General features: G+C 41.5%; 2 protein-coding genes across 2 annotated transcripts in view; both read left to right on the top strand.

Moving 5' to 3' along the window:
• LOC135787680 (interferon-induced protein 44-like) overlaps window positions 1-18,299 on the top strand; it is a 32,864-nt gene that overhangs the window by 8,869 nt on the left and 5,696 nt on the right. The window contains exons 2-3 of the mRNA XM_065297590.1: window positions 3,077-3,103; window positions 3,194-3,242. Of these exons, the coding sequence (XP_065153662.1) occupies window positions 3,079-3,103; window positions 3,194-3,242 (74 nt within the window). The 5' untranslated portion in view covers window positions 3,077-3,078. The remainder of the gene's footprint in view (window positions 1-3,076; window positions 3,104-3,193; window positions 3,243-18,299) is intronic.
• Window positions 4,211-6,851, top strand: LOC135787679 (uncharacterized). Its single transcript, XM_065297589.2, has 4 exons — window positions 4,211-4,453; window positions 4,870-4,963; window positions 5,306-5,403; window positions 5,541-6,851. Exons 1-4 carry the CDS (start codon window positions 4,264-4,266, stop codon window positions 6,584-6,586), a joined length of 1,428 nt encoding a protein of 475 aa, XP_065153661.1. The 5' UTR covers window positions 4,211-4,263; the 3' UTR covers window positions 6,587-6,851.

The following is an 18,299-nucleotide window of genomic DNA, read 5'->3' as shown; positions in this document are numbered from 1 at the left end:
GTTTTGTAATGATTATCGAAAGTTGAATGAGGTGTCAGAATTCGATGCTTACCCAATGCCTCGTGTCGATGATTTAATAGACTCCTTGGGGCATGCTCGCTTCCTAACCACCCTTGACCTCACCAAAGGCTACTGGCAAGTGCCCTTGACCCAGGCATCCAAAGAGAAGACAGCCTTTGCCACCCCGGACGGCCTCTACCATTATACCCATCTTCCATTTGGTCTCCGCGGGGCACCTGCCACATTCCAACGCCTAATGGATCGAGTCCTTGCTCCCCACAAGAGGTACGCAGCGGCATATTTGGACGATGTGGTCATACAAAGTCCAGACTGGGACAGCCACATACCCCGAGTACAAGCAGTGCTGGATTCGCTCAAGGAGGCAGGGCTCACAGCGAACCCAAAAAAGTGCAGGTTGGCCTTCAATGAGACAAATTACCTGGGGTACACCATTGGGCGAGGGTTGGTCAAACCTCAAAAAACCAAACTGCAGGCCATACAGGACTGGCCACAGCCCATCACCAAGAAGCAAGTAAGGTCATTTTTGGGCCTAGCCGGTTACTATAGACATTTTATTATGGACTTTGCTACCATAGCTACACCTTTAACAGAGCTGACAACCAAACGCCACTCACGAATGGTGAAGTGGAATCCTGCAGCAGAGGCAGCCTTTGTTAACTTAAAGCGAGCACTCTGCTCCAGTCCAATCCTGGTGGCGCCTGACTTTAAGAAAGAATTCATTGTCCAAGCGGATGCATCAGAGGTGGGTCTAGGTGCTGTCCTCACCCAGGCACACGACGGTGAAGAACATCCTATTCTCTATCTAAGCAGAAAGTTACTTCCAAGGGAGAAGAATTATTCAACCGTGGAAAAGGAATGTCTTGCTGTAACCTGGGCCCTGCAGTCCCTGCGGTTCTATCTCCTGGGTCCACGTTTCACTGTGGTATCTGATCACTCCCCTTTGCAATGGATGGCCAAGAACAAGGAAACTAACAGTAGAGTTACCAGATGGTTTTTGAGCTTGCAACTGAGAAATAAAACTCTAAGCTGCACTAGCAGAAGAGGAAAAAAAAGCTGGAGAAACTTACATTGGAAAAACCTTGCCGTTGGAAATCCTTATCAGACTGAAGAAGGGCTTGTTACTGGGTTGACCACAATCTACATGGACTGAAGTAAGAATAGAAGAATGTTTATTTACCTGAGGGAATCAGGACTATGAGAAGAGACCTCATTGAAGTTTGATGCTTGAAGGTCAACAAGATGCCAGAATGATTTTTGTTGTTAATTCCCAAAAACTATAATAAAATCCTTGTTTTGTTTGAACTTTGTCTCCTCACACAACTTGAGCCATCCTGCTGAAAACTGTGTAGCCTCTCATGACATCACAGCATGTTTTGTATTATTGCCTCCCTATGACAAATTGCTTTATTGGATAAAAGCTTCTGCTAAATGCCTAAATGTAATTTTTTTTGTTGTCTTAGGTGGCATTTTAAAAATAGATAAAAATGAAATCAATTAATACAAAAGTAATATAATTTAGAAATAAAAATAATATCATAATATAAATATAAATGTAAAAAAGTATTGTAATATATCATAATATAAAAAGTATTACACAAATCTACTCTCGCAATCCATATAATTTTTTGTGAAAAAATCGAAGATAGTTTCACTGATTAGCTTTAAATTAATATTTAGCATTTCATGTATGCAAAATACTCTTATTTAACTTAAAAATTTTAGCTTTTTAAAAACACCCTTGAAATTACAGCATGTTTGGATATGACCTATAATAAATATATTTACTGATCAAGCATTACCTTGATTTTTCTTCATTTGTTGTTGATGAAAATTTAAATTCCCTCCATGTCCAGCATGTGCTATGATGTCACAAAAATTTTCCATAGAAACCCACTTAACAATCTTTCACACAAACTTTTTAAAGGCACACAGTGTTGTGGTGGAAATGACACCAATATTATATTTTGTCATCGCTATATTTTGTATAAAAAGTAATATTGATAGTGGTCTTACATTAAATATTATAATGAATTTTAATTATTTTACTAGTACTTAATTAAGGTACATTAGTTCCCGGATAAGTCATATATTTTTTATTGTTGAAATGTAAAAGTCTGGATGTGCGACAATGAGAAAACAGTGATTTTGACACCTATAAGGACATTAAAAAGTATGAAAAATCATATTAGAAAGGGGGCTAAAGTGGTTGTATTTTAAGTTTGAAAAGAAAGAGGAATTTTTTCGATTTTTTGAAAATATGACCAAAGAACATAAAAGTGCCCATAGTCTAAGAATCACCCTTAACCAGTTTGTTTGTGTGCATACTTACAGTAATTGTTCAAGTTTTTGTGTAAAAACGTCAGAGTTCTCATTCAACAGTTGTTTATTACACACTGGGCTTTTTCCAAACGGAAAATTTAAAAGGGCAGAGTCCTTGAAGTGAACTTTTTGAAGGGTGTAGGGAATTTATGGTCTCTGCATTTGGATCTCCCTTGGTGAAGTGACTTAGTGCATTGGCATGCACAGTCTGCGCCGATTATGCTTAATAAACTGATAATGCGTGGGGTCATCTTAGAAGCGGTTTTCTTTTATCTGAAAATTTCTTGTCAAATGTTTTTTGTCTTATTTCAAACTGATTTGTTTCAATGTGCTTGGTGTTTAAAGATAAAGCATGTTGATAAAAACATTAGCTACTAATAAACACTTTCCTACAACCTATACTAGCCTTTACTACATTTTAACCTCATATCGACATTAAAATAAAGACAACCGTAATAAATGAATAAAACTTACTTCCTTAAAGTGACCATGGCGATTACTTCACTAACGGACTTCTGGAAGGGGCTTTCGCGAAGGGATTCAGATGTTCACTTTTGTTTGGAAGGCCCCTACAAATGGGATCCCTTTCGTGAAGGCCCCTTAGGGTGCATAAATGGTGTTTAGAAAATGCCCACTGTGTTCTTACTGCAATGATTATTGGTCAGCAGACAAAAACATGATGTTTTAAATGATTCCATTATTGCTCTTCATGTTTATCTTAATTTGGATTAATAAGAAATGGGGAACTGGAGCTCCAAGCCCGGTAAGACTTTCTCAAGCAAGCATTTAATAACTAAAGTGACGGTGCAGTCAGACTAAACAATGCTAAAATAAGACTTTTTATCTCCCACAGATGTTAAAACTCAAGAACTTGAAACTCCATGGAGGACAGTGACTTGGGGGTTTGTTCAATATGATTTTACATGCTTAAAATGGTAGTAAACTATACATTTTAGGAAGTTGCCTTTAATGTTTAAAATAATAAATGTGAAAAGGACTTGATATTAATAGATTTATCACAGACTTAACTCAAGAGAATGCAAGAGAATTTCATTTGAATCATGTAACAGTATACTGTGTGTTGTAATATCCTGTCTTGTGTTTCCCCAGTCCATGTATCTTATTTTGAAGTTATTTGTCTCCCATATGTGTCTAATCAACCTTGATTTATCTGTGTATATACATCCCAGTATTTCTCTTGTCTCTTGGATTATCCTGGTCTTGTTTTGTTTACCGTAAAACTTCAAATAATAGCCGAGTCCCAAATAGACGCCTGTCTCTTTTAGACGCCTGGTGTGACGACAGGTTTGGGTAAATAAACGCCTGTCTCAAATAAAGGCCTGGTCTGTTTTTTAGTTTCGGGTTGTATTTAATCTTCTAAAACCCGTCAGATAGTCTGTTTAAGACAGTTCTATGGTGCAGATTGAACACGCCAAAGTTTTTTTTTGCTTACCGGTAGATGTCACGTGACAGACGCAGTCGTTCCATTACTCATCACTATGACAACACAACAAGCTTCGTCGCAAGGATTGAAGTGATGATGACAGTAGCGAAGTGGCAATCGGGAGAGACGGGACTTTTGCCGGTGGGCCGGTAGTGTTTTGAGGCCGCTGATAATAGCCGGGCTTTCAGTCTTTTGTCATGTATGCACTCCCGCCACACATTGTATTTCTCGCGCAGAAACACTATTTATCATATTTAATATGCTGCAGCGCCCAAAATGTATCTGGCCGCACTGCTCTCTCTCTCTCTCTATCAAGCCCGTCTTCCCTAGAGTTCTAGTCGAGCGAGCCAATACGAAAAAAAGAGAAAGAGGGTACACAATAGACCCCTTCACGGTTTACGTCACAGAAGAATTCGCGGTTCGCACTGCGCATGTCGGGGTCAGAACGGTCATTTCCATCTAGTTGAGTTTCGTCAAGGATGCCTACTTGTTGCGTCGTCGGATGTGAAAATCGCACCAGCTCTGGAGTTAATTTTTTTAGGATTCCTGCAGGATCTCATCCATTTCAAAAGAATAGACGAAATCTGTGGCTGCGAGCAATTAAACGTGCAGATTGGGACAATGCAAAGGTTAAAGAGGCTCGTGTTTGTAGTGCTCACTTCATTTCAGGTAAGTCATCATTTATCAGACCTGTTAGATTAAACTAGGAAGCCTGGATTATATGAACAGTTTTCTATACACTAGCGTATAACGTTATGATATGCAGGTTAATAGTTTTGCAAATGTCATGGACCTGTTGCATGCTACAGACGTAACTTAGCCAGCTGCTAGTAGTTAGCCGTAGGCTAGCGCCAACATTGTGTCAACAATGGTAGGTTAAGCCATGGTAAGTAAACAAATGTCTTTTGTAAACTGTAGACTGATTTAATAGGTAAATGAAGTTTGATATTTGCCATTAATTGTGAACTGTGGCATGCTACAAACTTATCAGGTAGCAGACTAGCTTTACATTGTGATTTAACTATGACAACATTAACGTTAGATCGCCTTTTAATCACTGCGTGCGCCGTTCTTTTTTTCTGTAGGAGAGGCGTCACTTGATTCCAGTAGTCCTGACTTTGTTCCCTCATTGTTTGTGTACAAAAAACAAACGCAGATACCTCAGGCAAAAATGGAAAGGTACGAATAAAAAATTACCTATAAGGCTTGTGTTTCTCTCTTGCAACATCCATAAATCTAGCGCATTTTTCTAGACCACCTAATACTAATACTAGTACTAATACTAGTCTAATACTTATCAAAATCTCTTTGATATCTGTTTATAATTAAAAAGATTACAGTTACAGTATTAAATTCCTTGTTCAGATAAATTCATTAATTTAATGTAAATTCTATGATAATACTTCAGTATCACAGCAATATTATGCAGGGCTAGTTTAACTAGATAATGAATAATTAGTAGATAACTAATAATTAAATATTTTCATAAGGCATTGATTGTTCCTTTTTGTTTTCCTTTAGGTATCACAGGAAAATGAAGAGAGATGAATACCCTAAAATGCAACCTGCTCCTTCCACGGCTGAAATGGAACAAGACTGTCCCATTGATCATTGCAATGGTATGAATAATCTTTTGAATACAAAGCTAAAACTAATGCAGTCTCGTGCACCAGTCCTGTGGTACCAAAAGATACACTCTTCAAAGTTTTTGTCCTTTTTCACTAAACGTCTGTATGTCTGTTTTTTTCTGTTCAAGATGAGGAGGAAGCTGAAGTGAACCACCCAGTGTCGAGAGAGGAATATGATGATCTTTGCGTTAGACATCGTCAACTGCAGGAAGACTACATCAACCTGCAGCAGGACTGTTTTAAATTACGCCGTGAGAATGAAGGATTAAGTGAAGAATTGCAGAATTCCAAATTTTCATACAGAAATGTTAAGAGTAACACTGGACAATTACTGTTTTTCACTGGACTGACCTCTGTAATCTTTGAATGGCTCCTTAAAAAATTAAGTGGCAGTATTGAGGTAAGTCACCAAGCCCTTCCTCTAGAGGACCAATTGTTGATGGTCTTGATGAAATTAAGGATGGGCCTCAGTAACACTGATCTAGCATATAGATTTCATGTAACACCAAGCACTGTATCAAATATTTATCGGATGTGGATCTCTGTTATGTCTGTGGTCCTCAAGCCATTAATTAAATGGCCAAATAAGGGAGCTATACTTAAAAATATGCCCAAAATGTTCAAACGACACTTCAAAAAATGTCGCTGCATAATAGACTGCACAGAGATCTTTATAGCCCGACCTAGTAATTTGACGGCAAGGGCCCAGACCTGGTCTAACTATAAGCACAATAATACAGTAAAATATTTGATCGCCATCACTCCTGCTGGGGCAATTTCGTTTTTGTCTCCAGGGTGGGGTGGACGGGTTTCTGATAAACAGATCACCAAAGAGTCAGGTTTCCTGGAACTGTTGGAGCCTATGGATGAGGTTTTAGCTGATAGGGGATTTTTAATACGGGATGAGCTTGCAGCAATTGGTGCCACTCTTCGTATCCCTCATTTTACTAAAGGGAAAAAGCAACTGTCTGCAGGAGAAGTAGACACATCCAGACAACTATCTCGGGTTAGGATTCATGTTGAACGTGTCATTGGTCGGTGGAAAAATTTTAAGATTTTACAAACTGTTATTCCTGTGTCTCAGGTTGATATGCTAGATGATGTAGTGATTGTGTGCGCTGCACTAACAAACCTCTGTAAAAGTGTGGTTCCCAAAGGCAGAATTTCCAAATAAGTCATTCATTTGAAATGTTTAAAGGAGTAGTCCACTTTAAAGATGGGCCCCATTGACTTTTCATAGTAGAAAAAAATACTATGGTAAAGTCAGTGGGCCCCATCTTTAAAGTGGACTACTCCTTTAATGATTAATGCTATTTTGCTTTTGTATATTGTCAAAATATATAACATTGTTTCTGGTTATGTTCCATTAAAAAAAATCATATTATGGAATAGTGTAACAATTACTGTCACTTGTTTTATTTAATCTAACACATATGAAATTGTAAAGAAACAATAACAAATGCATCTGTATACAAACAACAAAATGCATTCTCCAAAAAATTTTTTACAGAATACATAAATTAAATGGTAGCTTCTGCCATTGGCAAAGAAAACAGTTATTTGTTTTGACATTCACTGCATAACCAAGTTGCTGACTTCCTTTTGATCCTTGCACAGCTGTAATGGAAGTGGCAATCGCATCTGGCACAGTTAATCATTTTCCCGAAATCTGGCCTTTCACATATTTTGCAGACTGACCGTACCCGCAAGGAAGGGTCATGCCTTCTTGTTAAGATCTCAGGCAACACAGTTGAAATGAAGGCATGTTGAGCCTTTGACAAATTCTCCTGCAGAAACTCTGTGTTTTTAAGGATGCGTTGCACTATAACCTCATTTCTCGTCCACAGCACAAAGTCACAGTAGCTTACGTCACTTACAAACATATGTAGTTGGGTTTGGTAGTAGTATGGGTGTGAATTCTTCAAATTGAAAGACTTGTCCAGGCAAAACTGCCTGTCCTCTGTGCTTCCCTGAAGACCATCACGGTATTTGTAAGGACACTTAATTTCTACCAAACCTTGGCCACAACAGGTACATCTTACCATGCCATCTGGTGATGATCCGAGGTGTGGCTCAGAAGGCCGCACCACTAGGCCACAGGAACTTACACTGAAGTCTTGATGTTTTTTGACCATAAGGGCAGTGTAGGCTTGTCTAGCAGTTTCCTCCATGGACTTACCCCAGAGAACAGATGGGACATTTAGCTGTGTGTGGTTGTACTGCATAATCTCACTCAGATAGGTGTTGCTAATATTGTCAGCTGTAGCCACATTATAAAACCTAGTACTTGTAATTCGACCAGCCCTGTGGGTTTGCCAATCCTTTGAGTTTGACTGTTGTCGTGTAACAAATTCCAGCCTTTCACACTGATTCAGTTGTAGTTTATTCTTCAGTCTGTGAAATGTGTCCTCACTTTTCACCTGCAATTTTTGTGGTGAGAGTTCCCTGAGTGTTTCATCAAATAAAGCAATCAAGGGCTCGGGTAGGTTTGAGTGTTCCTCTGTATCAGTATCGGATGCAGTGTCTGTATCACTGTTATCTAGACTTGTCAGTACTGCAGCACCAGGGGATATAATCTGCAACTCTTGGATGTCATCATCTGTCAACACTGGGGAATAGACAATTATGTCACTATAGAACATTTACAACAGTATATCCACATTACATAACAACGACAACATTTTTTTGTCTAAAGCCTAATAATATATAATTTTAGATGGTTAGTGCACTAAAACTAGATACTCTCATTTTCAGAATGTTGGGATTTACACATAATCTAACTACCTGTAAGATGGCTGTAGAACAAACTTGATCCTTATGGGACATTACAATGTCCAAAAAAAACCTCAGGAAGAGTAAAGAAAATAAACTAAATTAACTTTGGCTAAAGGAATCTTATCTATGCTCTGTCATTGATTACATGCCTTTGGCTCTGGTGGTGACACTAGACCTACTCCTGACAGTTTCTGGAAGTTGCCTGTCTAGCTTGCCTGTCCTCTTTGGTTTGTGGAAGCTGATTTTCCTTAATGGACATGGATCAACTTCTTTCCTGCTCAAGTCTTTCCACATACACTCTCCAGAAGTGACTGCTGGTTTCTCTGTCCATCCCATTCTAGCACAGATTTCAATTTTGAATAAAATTGCAGCTGCATGACTGCAGCATGACCCAAGCCTGAAATTAAATTACATATAATTTAAATTTACATGTCAAACCATTATTCTTTTCACAAGACATTTTTTAAGATGTCAAATCTTTGGTGTTCCTAGAGTATGTATGTGAAGTTGTAGCTCAAAATACCATAGGCTAGAGATAATTTATTGTAACATGTTAAAATTGCCACTTTGTAGGTGTGAGAAAAAATTTGTCATTTTGTGTGTATCCTTTAAAATGCAAATGAACTGATCTCTACACTAAATGGCAGTGAAGTGCTTGGATAGTGCAGATTAAGGGGTGGTATTATCCCCTTCTGACATCACAAGGGGAGCCAAATATCAATTACCTATTTTTCATGCTTGCAGAGAATGGTTTGCCAATACTAAGTTAATAGGTTGAGCTTTATCACATTGTCTAGGTTGATAGAAGCACTGGGAACCCAATTATAGCACTTAAACATGGAAAAAGTCAGATTTTCATGATATGTCCCCTTTAACACTTGCTCTCAGCAAATTTGGGCACACTAAAAACTACATACTACTAACATGCCTACAATGAAATAAGATAAAAGTTCTATGTACGTGTTGCTAATCGTGTTTTGTGTGTCTTAAAGGGGCCATGGCATGAAAATTAGACTTTTTCCATGTGTAAGTGCTATAATAGGCTTTATGCACAGCTGCACTACTTCCTGAACTTCCTGCCAGCTTCTTGTTTCCTGTCTGCCATTATTGGACAAACTGATTAATCCAGGTGTGCCTGACCTCAGTAGTCACAACAACAATAATCAGACACACCTGGATTAATCAGTTTGTCTAATAATGGAAGACAGGAAACTAGCAGCTGGCTGAAGTTCAGGAAGTAGTGCAGCTTGGCATAAAGCCTATTGGGTCCCCAGTGCTTCTATCAACCTAGAAAATGTGAAAGATCAACACAGTTACTTAGTTTTGGTAAACCATTCTCTACAAGCATATACAAAAATAGGTTGTTGAAATTTGGCCCTCTTTATGATGTCATAAGGAGCTCATATTAGAATAATACCGCCCCCTTAATCTGCACTATCCAATCACAGCATTGCCATTTAGTGCAGAGAAAAGAGAGAGAGAGAGAGAGAAACATATTTCACAGCACAATTGAGTTTCAATTGCAAGAAACCACCATCATTGTGATCAGTGTCTGCACTTCATTAGCTCGTTTGCATATTAAAAGACACACCCAAAATGGCACATTTTTGCACACAACAACAAAGTGTCAATTTTAAAATGTTATAATAAATTATCTATATGGTATTTTGAGCTAAAATGTCACATATGTGCTCTGGGGACACAAAAGATTTATTTGATTTATTTTTAATCTTAAAAAAGTTTTGTGCCATGGCACCTTTAATGACATGTATTTATTTTCTCTGACCTCATCACGCACTGACGCGATTTTCACGCATCTCCGCGATAACAGGTAAAATTATAGACACAAGTTTACTTTACCGTAGGTAAGGTGACGAGGCAGGGTACAAGTGATTAGTAGTCGTGACACAGTAAGGACAATTTTCTCACACGAAAGAATAATGGATTAACGACGATACTAACGAATGATGGATTAACTGGCTCTGTCAGAAATAAAAAGCAGTCTATGTGTGGAGGCTACACGTGTTATTGAGGCACAGCGGAGAAAAGGTAAGGTAGCAGCGACTGGGCTTGTGTTGAACTGAGAGCAAATGCAATGAAGTTTAATAGTAGGTGTATATGTATTGTATTAGTGCAACAGTGTTTTCTTGAGCAGGGGTTTTCAAACCTGTCCTGGAGGACCACTTGTACTGCACATTTAGTATGTTTCCGTTTTGTGACACACACATCATTCAGTTGTCAACACAACCAGTTCAGGGGTCTCATTTATAACGCGTGCTTAACTTTACCCACAAAATGGGGCTGGAAATGTGCGTAGGACAGTTCCCACGCAAAGTTCGTGATCTGTAAAAAACTAACTCATGTACTCGTGTACACAAACTTGCAGGTGAACTGTGCTTTATAAGGGGGGCTTTGCTTTGTTTTATAAGTCTTAATATTTTTTGGCTTTTGTGCGGACATAGACTTTTAGTAAGGACTTTTTTTGCAGTCTTCACTAATGTGTGTCTAATGGAGACATGTAAAGTTTGCACTACTAGTGGTCGTCCAGGAGCGGTTTAAAAACTACAGTACAACCGTCTCCATTGATAAATACCTACCCTGCCATGCAGGTGCAATTTGCAGTATGGATGTAGCCTTCCCGCTTGTTGATCACAACCCAGGCTTGGTACATAGAGGTTTTTTTCCCTTGGCGCTGGCTCGGTAAAACCTCCGCTTTTAAAACACAAAAGTTATCATCTATATCACTATATAACACCGCCTGGACATGCCCACAGACTACGTAATTATACGCGTCTAGCGATTTGTAGGCTCTTAGTTTTTCACGAGTGTAAACACTCGGCTTGTCCACCAGATAGCTGTATATAGCGGGCCAGTGAATATCTGGCCACTTGCTAACGTTTTCTTCCCACTCTGTTAGGAGCTCGGGGTCAGGCAGACAATACCCATTAGCTAAAACAAGTTTATTATGGTACTGTTCCTGGTCCTGTGGTGATAAAGACAGTGCATACCGTGACAGAACTTGCCGCTCTATTAGCCGCGCCATTTTTCTGACCCCAAGCTGCGCGCGCATCCAACCTAGGCGTTCGATGTTTACAAACATTGAAGGGGTCTATAGCCAATCAGAAAATAGCACTGTTGTATCCGTGTAAGATTTCACACAACAACCAATAAAAAAACATATCCTTGTTTCCTTTATTTATACTGCCAATAATTTAAGACTGTTGTTATTACACTAACTAATTTGTTAAACACATTCAAATTAAAAATAAAACGTAATATGTGGTAATCTCCTGCTGTCATGCTGGAACAATTAAATTAAAAGCCTGTCTCTTATAGACGCCTGTCTCTTTTAGACGCCTGGTGTGATGATAGGTTTGGGAAAATAAAAGCCCGGGCTATTATTTGAAGTTTTACGGTATATTAAACCCTACTGCATTTGGTTCCACTGCCTAGTGATGGGAGAAACAATGTTTTTGAAGCTTTGAATCAAATGAACCAATTGCTTTGAAAAATGATCAAAGTTCTCGAAATACCTAAATATGCCACCTGCTGGTGAAAAGTTGTAAAAGCAACAAGATCTCAGTCCAAAAATGTGACACCTTTTAGACAATGACTGCAGGATTTTTTTAAATATATGTTTTTAGGAAAAATTTATTATTTAACTTAACTTAAAAGCCAATACGCCAAAGTGTATTCTGTATTTTTAGTTTTATTTAGGGCAAACAGATCATTAACACTTTAACCCCCTTTTTAATTATGCACATGTTTGTAATTAAATCTGTCTGTAAACAAAATGTAGGCAAAATGGTAGCGTTATCAGCATGGCTCTAAATTAACTTTTTTAATCAACAGGCAATGTGACTGGTAATTTTCTAAATTTACCAGCCAAACAGCATTTCCAGTAGCCAGATTTTTTCCGGTGAAAATAAGAGAAATTATGAGTGCCACTGAATGCATTTGATAATTTTTTTAACATTGTTGTTATGAAAAAACACAAATAAAGTGAGGCTTTCCCTGCCTCTTGGCAGGTTTAATTAACGTTAGGATCTCTGATGACTTTGGGCACTCTCATGGTCCTTTATTGCCTCAACCTTAAAACTATTCGTTTCCAACATAAAGTTGGTCATTTCATTTTTTCTTTCGCGTACATGCGACAATCCTGACAAAACATGACAACATTTTCGTGATCAAACAGAAGTCTGTCCCAACCACCGCCACATTTAGTTTAATCTTTAATATTTAAAATTTTCTTCTTTCAGCAGGAGCATTGCTATATATAAAGCTCTACTGGGGCACAGGCCCCCATTTTTTGCTGACCTTTTTGAAAGCCTGCTGTGTGCAAGAAGTGTGCAACACTTCTATACAATGTCCTTATTTGCTTATCCAACTATTCTAATGCCCAACAGGTACTGCGAAAGATAAATATGTATTTAAAAATACTTAAGTATAAATTATTTATTTTTATTTATTTGTCAGGGACAAGGCAAGAGAGACACATTGTAACAGGTTACAATAACTTGAACAGATGTGTTGCACATAGGGTTTCTAACTGAAGCTAATTTGGACGGACGTCAAGGAGTCTACGGACACGATAGACAGGGGAACCCTCAATGCGGATGGGGGAAGAAACAGGACGAGGGGGGGCGAATGACGGGCTTGAGACAGGAGACATGAAACACTGGATGAACGCGACAAAGGTTAGATGGCAACCGAAGTTTAACAGAGACAGGGATGAGAATCTTCACGATACGATAGGGTCCAATAAACTTGGGGTCGAGCTTTCGTGAGGGGAATTGGAGAGGGAGATTGAGGGTGGAAAGCCAGACCTTCTGTCCGCAAGTGTAACGCGGACTCTTAATATGATGCCTGTTAGCGGCCCGATGGGTAGCGGAGCGAGACTTACAAATGGCTGACCTGACCGCTCTACAAGTGCTTCTGCAGCGCTGGATAAAAGCTTTGACAGATGGCACCTAGACAGCACTGAAAAGGCGACAACCCGGTGGCAGAAGAGTTAACAGCATATCCTGCCCACGGAAGCTGCTCGGACCAAAAAGCGGGGTTGCGAAAAGTAAGGCCGCGTAAGATGCGCCCTATAGTCTGATTAGCGCGTTCAGCTTGACCATTTGTCTGCGGATGGAAACCAGAGGAAAGACTGGCAGAGGCCTCGGTGAGGTGAAAAAACTCCTTCCAAAACAGGGAGGTGAACTGCGGACCCCAATCCGACACGACATTCTCGGGGAGACCGTGGATCTTAAAAATGTGATCTACGACAATCTGGGCAGTCTCTCTTGCGGAGGGAAGATCTGGAAGCGGGATAAACCTAGCAGCTTTAGAAAAGCGATCGATTACTGTGAGAATTACAGTTTTGCCTCCGGACGGAGGGAGCCCTGTAATAAAATCAAGAGCTATCTGTGCCCACGGTCGTGACGGAATAGGTAAGGGTCTGAGAAGACCAGTGGGGGGCCGGTTACTGGTCTTAGTCTGAGCGCAAACAGAGCAAGACGCGATCAAACGGCGGATGTCGCGTTTTCGAGTGGGCCACCAAAATCTCTGGGAGACCGAGGCAATCGTACCCCTGACTCCTGGATGAGCAAACAATTTGGAGGAATGACCCCACTGAAGAACGGCGCAGCGAGCGGAGGGCAGGACAAAAAGTAAGCCTCTAGGGCAGAGACGCGGCGTGACCGAGTGAGATAGTGCGCGCTTAACCAGACGTTCGATTCCCCAGATTGCTGCTCCCACCACCATTTGCGGAGAAACAATGCCCTCCACGGCGGGAACAGAATCTGGGGGAGCGAACTGGCGAGAGAGGGCATCAGGCTTTACATTCTTGGAACCGGGGCGATAGGAAATAGTGAAATCAAAGCGCGCAAAGAAAAGAGACTAACGGGTCTAACGAGTGTTAAGTCTCTTAGCCGAATGAATGTACTCGAGATTACGGTGGTCAGTCCAGACGACAAACGGTACTGACGACCCCTCAAGCCAGTGACGCCATTCCCCTAGCGCGAGATGAATGGCCAGAAGCTCGCGATCCCCCACATCGTAGTTGCGTTTGGCCGGCGAGAGACGGTGGGAGAAAAAAGTGCAAGGGTGTATCCTCCCGTCAGCGGGTGAGCGCTGGGAGAGGATAGCCCCTACTCCCACCTCGGAGGCGTCCACCTCTACGATAAACTCTCTAGAGACGTCGGGGAAAATAAGAATGGGGCAGAAGAGAAGAGTGATTTAAGGTGGTCAAAAGCCGTCTGGGCGGCGTCGCTCCAAATAAAACGGGTCTTAGTGGACGTGAGCGCAGTGAGGGGAGTTGTCACCTGACTGAAGTTCCGAATAAACCGACGGTAAAAATTAGCGAACCCTAAGAACCGCTGGAGAAATAACAGAGGCTAGGAAAGTGAGGGAGCATGCGTGAAACGAACACTTCTCAGCCTTGACAAATGACCTATTCTCAAGGAGATGTTGAAGGACCTGGCAAACGTGTTGCACATGCACTTGGAGAGGGGGAGAAAAAATTACAATCTCATCAAGATAAACGAAAATATTAATGTCTCTGAGAACGTCATTGACCAGTGCTTGAAACGCAGAGTTGACTAGGCCGAAGGGGAGGACCCGGTATTCAAAATGGCCGAGATGGGTATTAAAAGCAGTTTTCCATTCGTCCCCCTCCTTGATGCGTACAAGGTTATAAGCGTTACGAAGGTCCAGTTTTGTGAGGAATTGCGCCCCCTGCAGGATTTCAAAGGCTGATGACATAAGAGGTAGCGGATAGCGGTTCTTAATAGGTATGTCATTGAGACCTCTGTAATCTAAGCAGGGGCGTAAAGAACCATCTTTCTTCTTCACAAAAAAGAACCCCGCACCAGCAGGAGAGGAGGAAGGGACAATGGTACCCGCATCTAATGACTCGGAGAGATACTTCTCAAGAGCTTTGAGCTCGGGACCCGAGAGGGAGTAAAGGCTTCCCTGGGGGGGAGTAGTGCCAGGGAGAATCTCGATGCTACAATCGTAAGGGCGGTGCGGAGGAAGAGTGGCAGCCTGGGAACGACTGAAGACCGCTCGCAAATCGGCGTATTCCTCAGGAATCCCCGACAAATCACCCGGTTCCTCCTGAAACACAGAAACAGAGGAAACTGGAGAAACAGCAGACACTAAACACTTTACATGGCATGACAGACCCCAAGAGAGTGTGGAACCCTTAAGCCAATTAATCTGAGGGTTGTGTTCAACAAGCCAAGGATGGCCCAAAACAACAGGGGTAATAGGGGAATGAAAAACTAAAAAAGAAATAGTCTCTCTGTGATTTCCGGACATGTTGAGGCTCAAGGGGGCAGTGACACGATCAACCTTTGCTAGAATCCGACCATCCAAGGCAAATACAGTAGTAGGGTCCTTAAGGTCAACCAGCGGAATGCCGTGCAGTAAAGCCCACGCTTCATCCACAAAGCTACCCTTGGATCCGGAGTCAATGAGAGCCTGATAAGTAGCCAAGGAATTCGGCCAGCGGAGGGAGACCGGAAAAGTAGTCCGAGAGAGAGGCGGAGGGAACAAAGAGGAAGCGCTCACCTGTATCCCTCTCTCTACCCGTGAGCTCTGGCTTTTAACGGGCAGGAAGAGGCGAAGTGGTCATCCAAGCCGCAGTAAAGGCAGAGCCGGTTGATAATGCGGCGATGACTTTCGGCAGCAGAAAGTCGAATCCCGCCTAGTTGCAAAGGTTTCGAATCAGGGACGACGGCGGAAGAGGGGCTGACCGCAGGAGGAGAAGAGAGTGACGTATCCACGTGACGCATTCTCCGACGCAGCTCGAAGTGCTTCTCCACGCGAAGCGCCAGGTCGATGAGCGGATCGGGCGGGAGGGAACCTCACGAGCCAGTACCTCATCCTTGACATCGGCATTAAGACCCTCGACGAAGCGCGCCACCAGCGCCGGCTCATTCCAACCACCGGAGGTGGATAACGTGCGGAACTTCACAGAAAAGTCTGCCACCGAGCGTCTCCCCTGGCGAAGGCTAGACAACAGACGAGAAGCCTTAGGACCATGGACGGATCAGTCAAAGACATGCAACATCTCCTCCTTAAACAGGGCATACTGAGCCAGACAACTGGCGTCGGAATTCCACACTGCCGTTCCCCACTCTCGAGCCCGTCCCTTGAGAAGAGAAATGACGTAGGCAATCCGGGAACGATCCCTGGCATATGTGGCAGGCTGAAGCGAGAAAACAACTTCAAAGTCAAAAATGATAAACACTCATTCTGCTCACCGGAGTAGCACGGGGGATTATTCACATGTGGCTCTGGAGCATCCGGGTGTCTCGAGGGAGAGGCCTCCATACGGAAAAGGTGGAACTGCTTGGCGAGATCGGTAACCTTGGCTGCGAGTGAATCAACGGCATGACGGGTGGCAGAAAGTTCCTCGTCGTGCCTGCCCAGCATGGCACCCTAGAGCTCCATGGCAGCCTGGAAAGAATTCTCCTCCACGGGATTCATATGGTGCTGGTCGGATTATTCTGTCACGGGAAACACAAAAGAGAACCAAAGGCAAAAAATAGCAGGTAAGTCTTTTCCTTTTAATGAAAATCACAGGCTGAGCCGTACAGGCAGAATAATTTAGGAAATGTCAAAAACACCCCAAAACAAAGGCAAGACTGCACAGGTCGTTTAACTTAGGAGGTCACAGTCTCTTAAGGGAAAAAACAAGCAGGACCGCTTTGGCTGCTTAACAAAGGGTAGAATGACAGACTCGGCCGGGTCCGTGGCGTTCTTGTGCTGTGGCTGTGACAGCCTGCCAGCAGTGACGGGCTCGAGAGACAGAGGGGAATAACAGGTGCGCTAGTGCAGCCTCGATTCCTTCCACAACTCTCCTCGGCAGGTTAACTGGACAGAGAACAGACTTGGTAACAGACAGCAAATAATAATAGCATCAGCAAAACTCGACACGACAGGACAAGACAGGAGCACGGCTCCGTATCTAACAGTATGTAGCACAAAAGAGTGTGACGGTTAAATAATAATCCGACAGTGGAGGGGAAAAAAGAGAGAACTATATATAGGGAGGCAAATCACAGGATGAGGGAGCAGGTGAGGGAATGAGGAACAGCTAAAGGGAGCTCTAATAGACTAACAAGCGAGTAAATGAGATGGGGAGAGAAGAGAAAGAAAAACCAAATATCATAACAAGAACCAACAATCTTATAAAATAATAAAATAACAGTGACATTAACAATGATCACAGATTTGGTTTTGTTTCAGCCAGTACTTCACCTTTTCATTAAATGGTTTCAGATTGGTTTGTGTTTTTATTTCTGTTGGTAGGGCATTCCAAAAGTGTATGCCTTTAACAGAAAAAGATTAGTGACCGAAAAGCTGTGCCACCCTGCAGTTGCCATTCGCTGATCCCCTGGTGGTGATTCTATTAGTAGGCTACTTATTTTTTGTACATGTGGACAAAGTATAGGTGGATCGAGGTTATTTCATTTGTTTTAGATCCATTATTTTCAAAGCTTGTTTATATAATGAAATAATGGGTTTAACAGTTGACTTTAAAGCCTGGCTCCATACAGTAACACAATAAGAAAGATGGGAAAATATTATGGCATTCATAAACAGTTGAGCTGCCTTAAGGGGTGTGTAATATCTAATCATTCTAAAACAGTTCAGATTTGTCTTTACAGTTTTGCATAGTTTTTTAACATGTTTATCAAAGTTCGTGGGTCCAAAATTACTCCTAAGAATTTAAAATCATTGACTTTCTCCTCTTAATTTATTTTAATTATATAAACTTATAATCTTCATCATACCTAACATTATTAAGATGTTTGGAGGCATAAATGGCATAAAATGTTTGGAAATAATGACAGCAGAGAAATATTTTATAATACATTATACAATGATAGCAATGATTAATAATTTATTTTTACAAGAATATTTTTACAATATTTTAAGAAACAAATAATTTCATACAGTCATAGCTACTGCCACGCCTGTACCTGTTCCCACAATTGCCAGCACGCTTACACTTGTGCATGGGCAGTAGGCAAAAGGTTTTCTTTTGCCAGACAGCCAGGCCAGTCACAACACCTGTGTGCACCACGCTAATGGTGACTAGCACGAGATTCACATCT

This window comes from Paramisgurnus dabryanus, chromosome 17, assembly GCF_030506205.2.
Source record: "Paramisgurnus dabryanus chromosome 17, PD_genome_1.1, whole genome shotgun sequence".
Lineage (NCBI taxonomy): Eukaryota > Metazoa > Chordata > Actinopteri > Cypriniformes > Cobitidae > Paramisgurnus > Paramisgurnus dabryanus.
The sequence above is the reverse complement of the archived record's forward strand: the minus strand, read 5'-3'. Positions and strand labels throughout refer to the sequence as shown.